At 37.1% G+C, this 5,102-nt stretch overlaps 1 protein-coding gene across 1 annotated transcript in view; it reads right to left on the reverse strand.

The window, feature by feature from the left end:
* LOC106473969 (mothers against decapentaplegic homolog 6-like) overlaps positions 1 to 3,350 on the reverse strand; it is a 24,314-nt gene extending 20,964 nt beyond the window's left edge. The window contains exon 1 of the mRNA XM_013934658.2: positions 2,387 to 3,350. Coding sequence (XP_013790112.1) covers positions 2,387 to 2,795 — 409 coding nt within the window. The 5' untranslated portion in view covers positions 2,796 to 3,350. The remainder of the gene's footprint in view (positions 1 to 2,386) is intronic.
* Positions 3,351 to 5,102: the final 1,752 nt, after the last annotated feature.

The following is a 5,102-nucleotide window of genomic DNA, read 5'->3' on the forward strand; positions in this document are numbered from 1 at the left end:
ACATTAAAACTCGGAAGAGCGACGACTTTAGAATGCAGTATGCTGCTTTAACATTTAGAAGATAGTAATATATATATACATACACACACAAAGAGAGAGAGAAAAAAAAAGAAAAAGTAAAAACGGATTTTATCAATAGTTTTTGTACGTTCTTGGTAATTCCGTTTCTGTCTGTAACGATTTGTATCCTCAGTTTACGATTAACCCTATCATTAGAAATTACAACGAGTGTGTGTGTATGCACCGAGGGGGGTCACCCGAACTGTAACTACACCTCCCTTAGTTTATTTAATCGCATTCTCTTTGAATGAGCGCTTGTTTCGCCAACCCTACTACGTAGTCTAATTCGCAGACGTAGACGCACACTTGGCGTCTGTCTGTCCGTTCACGAGGATCGTGTAGGCAGGTAGAAAGGGTGATGACTAGCTCCCTCCCTCCTGCCGAGTCCCAGCAAAACTACATTTACAGGACATTCTCAGCCAAGAAGCGAGTTCTAGTGGAAAGTACTTGCGCTGTTGGGTTCAGCATAGCCTAGTTTTACAGAGGTGACCAACATCAAACTAACTTAACTTTGTTTCCATGATATACTTCATTTGAAAGAACAAAAAATACCGAAGGAAGACATAAAACTTTATACGTCACGTGTGATCATTTTGTTACATTAAAAACACTGATTAAGATTCATGTGAACACTAGTAGTTAAGTTTTAAAAGAACAATTTTTATCTACTTGTTTTAAGTGGGGGTAATGCAGTTTGCTTAAAAAGAAAAAGACCGAATAACTTTTGAAACACAGAAAAAAATACGCGGCATACTTTAGTGCTGCCTACGCTAATCGCAGCGCCACTCCGTCGCTTGCTCGAGGCACTGGGGCTCAGGAGGTCCCCGTTCCTCAACACACTACTTGAGAAAAGTTGTGGGGCTCGATATGTTCGGACCTCGCTCAGCGATGTTAAAACTAACCGATTCACGTTGTGGGATAGCCACAACAGTTAACATGAGTTAACGATCATGGAATTTCATGGATGTGACTTCTAAAATAGCAATGCTGACAATGGATGATCTACACCTAATCTATTCACGAAAAAAAAACCCACCAGAACCACGAGATCCCACAATTAAACATGTAATGCACTTTATTTAAAAACAGGTCTTAATAGTCAGTAACTCACGGGTGTTAGATACCTGTCTAGCCCCTTCTAACGAACCCGATGACAAGCGAATTATTTCCAAAAAATGTAACGTAGTTATTTATTAAAACATGGAAAGTTCTTCAACAAAAGTAAATTCTACACATCAACAAAATGATCAGTTTATAAAGAAAACAGAAAGCTGACAAACTGACTAAAAAAACACCTGTAATTTTTTTTTGTAAAGCGACCAAATTTTGCCAAAGAATTCTGATTTAATAAAGTTATAAACGAGTTGACAATTAGTAACGTAATTGTGTTATAATACGAAAGAGATACATTTATTAGCATTACCTACACGACACGGTGACGTAGAAGTACCACCTTTACCTCTACTGAATAACTGGGATGAAATAAATCAATTGTTTGGCGTCTACGAGACTAACACGAGATAGTCACGCGTTTCTACAACAATTTCAATTTCTTAAAAATGGGCATTAATCATTAAGTTTATTTTCTGTACCTCACAAACCTAACGTGATAATTAAACACCACAAATAGTTTATGAAACTTAAGCAATTCGTATAAACAAGACAGAAGATGTTTATTCACGCACTACTTTAGGCTTAAGGTTATGATATCGAGTGGATATTCATCAAGTATTATTTTACTGTAAAAATAAAGGTGTGAAAGACTTAATTTTGAAGACCCCCTAAGTCCGTGCATTAACCTCATCAATAATTATTTTTTATCACTTTTAATTTCTAACCCTCTCATAAAACTTTGCACAATATATATAAACATGCCAAATTACTGAATACTGTGAAATAATGAAATTAAAAGTTAATAAAATGCATTACCTCTTTGATTTCCTTAAATATTACAAAAAATTAATTAGAATATTTGCATTAATTTTTTATGAGTAACAGAAACAACCATCAGTAGTAAACTACTCTTTTAGTAAATAAGCTTGTCTCCAGAACTGTTTTTGTTATTTAAAACCCAAGCATGCCTGAACCGATTCCATAAAAACAAACCTCTCGTGAAGTTTAATGTATAAGTTGAAAATGGACAATATGTACTGTATTATCTTTAAAATATACAAGAACTGTAAAACCTTCTCTATTATATGTCTTTAAACTTAGTAACAACCTACTAATCAATCATTTACTGGTGATTTCAAAGTGGTATCAACTTCAACTTGGCCAATTTTAAACATGTTGTTCAGTTTTACACTAAATGTTTACACATACTAACCCGGTTCACACAGTTTACTCCAGTGATAAGGGTTACAACAAATGTACAAAGGGTCGTTGGCAGTTTGACACCAGTGAAGCCTCTTTAACTCGAATGGATGCCGGACTTCAGGCCACCTCCATAGCTGACAGCATAGCACATGGGGCGCCGCTGTCCGACGTCCAAAACGTAGGTTTCCGCGTGGAACCAGCACGCAGTCTGAAATATCTGCCCCGCGACTCTCCACAGATTGCACGAGCTTCTCGAGTTGGGCTTCTTTTAAACGTTTCAACACTGAATGAACAACAGACTTCATCTCAAAGTCTTCATGATTTTCCAGCGCACATGCGGCTTCATCTTCACCAGTGTTGTTTACTATCCGATATTTCCACAACCGTTTCACTAAAGCGTTCCGCTTAGGCCGAAACATGAACGCGCAGCATAATTTCTGCGAATCTTCTGCTTCCGAGCTCGTAGTAACATTCAATCCCGTGTTGTCTGCAATAATGATTATCTCATACACGGAAAGGTCACTATTTCCCAGGTAACCGCTGTATCAACTAACGAATATTCCGAGGTTGTAATATTCAGGTTGTAACTTTATAAACAAAATTAGAAAACAAGCGTGTTATCCTTCCCTTCAAAAACAAATGGATTTAAAACTTTTACACGTACAGGACTAAATCCACACTCTGGATCATACACACACACTCCATGTTCATGAAGTTATGACGGCTACACAAATCTAAGTTGTTAAACTTCACGTGTAACAGACGTCTACACTGTCACTGTTTCATTTCAAACATCTAGCTTACGCTACGTACTTCGATCATATTAGCAGTTTGTCGTGTTAAGCCTGAATAACCTCTGCGCGTAGTAGACTCGTCCGAAGGGGGAACTAACAATACTGCTATCAAGGATAAGTTAATTTTCTTGGTCTAAATATAATAATCCTATATCATCTAGCGTTCAAATTGATTATACTTTCTGACTTGTAAGAGTGACTGAATTAAAGTAAACAATTCCTTAATCTCTGATTTTATAAAAGTACTTTACGTTCTGGTTATACAGATACCCCTCCCCCTATCACCGAATAGACTCATCTACGGTGTGAGGGATGTGGTAGATAGGTCTCTTCGTTGCAGCTATTGGCTACGTGTATTACGTACACGTCTAGACATTTTGGCGCGCTGGTGTCTGAAGCGATTGTTGCGCAAATAAGAGCTCAAATTACTACTTTAGATTTAGCTCCTCCCAACCGAAGGATAAATTTAGAGTAATTCGTCATTTAGAGGTAATCCTTCAGGAGCAACGAACGCACGTGTGAATCTACGGTTTCGAGTGTTTTTAAAACACCTTTCGTACAAACTAGAAATTCATTCTTATCTAGAGATTACCTGGGACACTGTGTTACTTTGCTTTATCTGCGACATTTTGTCGCCATCAGGTCTCAGCGCCCTGATACGGCATATGTATAGCCAGTCGAAATGCGGTAGGCGTTTACTAGGCCAGCCGTCATGTCGCGTTCTACTTAAGAAATTACGAGTTATATACGAGTAGTAAAGTTTCATTTTTAGAAAAGGCATATTTTATATCAAATATATTTAAGTTTTAAAACGTTATCGTCTGCAACAATAAACACCGAGATTACATAGTTTGTTGCAAAGCATAAAGTTACACAATTATCTATCTGTTCTCTGCCCACCTCGGGTGTCGAAACCTAATTTTTAACGTTAAAAAATTATAAAAGATGTTTGGTTATATTGCAGATCAGCACAAAAGTTACTTCCCTTTTTATGATGGACTTGTTTAGAAGTTTGAAAAATCTGATTTGAAAAAGCATTATTAAATTTCCCCGAAATCGGTATATCTCAATGTCAAATGGCGAATCCAATAATAGATTAGGCTTCATGTATATTTTTAGTATCTTGTTTACTGAATAGTTTATAATAATAAATTATTTATTACACTTGGTAGTGTTCTTCAAATCCTCTGGTGAGTATAAGACCACTAAAATGACTATTGACATTGATTAAACTAGTTTCTTTACCCATAAAAATTATCTGAGATTTTTTTTTTACAATAAATTGACAGCAGGCTACAATTAAAGTATTTATAAGTGTAAAGTTTTGAAATTTATCAACAGAGCGTGGACCTTAATAAAATCTAGACCTTTGGAAATTTTCAATAAAAAGCTATGATAAAATTATTATATTATTAGAAAAACAATAAATTCAAGTTGTTCGTATGATAACACAACAACCACCACCGTCGTCGTGGGTTGTATGCTATGTACTTTTAGTTTGAAGGTTGGCATGGCCTGATGGTTAGGGCCCTCGACTCGCAAACTACGGGGTCGCGGGTTCGAAACCCGTCACCGAACATGCTCGCGCTTTCAATGAGGGTGTTATGACGGTTAATCCCACTATTCATTGGTTAAATGTAGCCCAAGAGTTGGCGGTGGATGGTGTTGACTGTCTGTATTCCCTCTAGTCTATCACTTCAAAATTAGGGACGACTAGCGCAGATAACCCTCGGGGAGTTTTGCGCGACATTTAAACAAATTTTGCACCTAACAGAATGTATTTTACTTTTTAAAGTCTTAAAAGGCGTGTCGTTTATTTTATTAATTAATAACTCTAGAGGCACACGACTCGCAATCTGAGGGTCGCGGGTTCGAATCCCTGTCACACCAAACATGCTCGCCCTTTCAGCCGTGGGGGCGTTATAATGTTAC

The sequence above is a fragment of the Limulus polyphemus genome, unplaced genomic scaffold, assembly GCF_000517525.1.
Source record: "Limulus polyphemus unplaced genomic scaffold, Limulus_polyphemus-2.1.2 Scaffold6684, whole genome shotgun sequence".
NCBI lineage: Eukaryota > Metazoa > Arthropoda > Merostomata > Xiphosura > Limulidae > Limulus > Limulus polyphemus.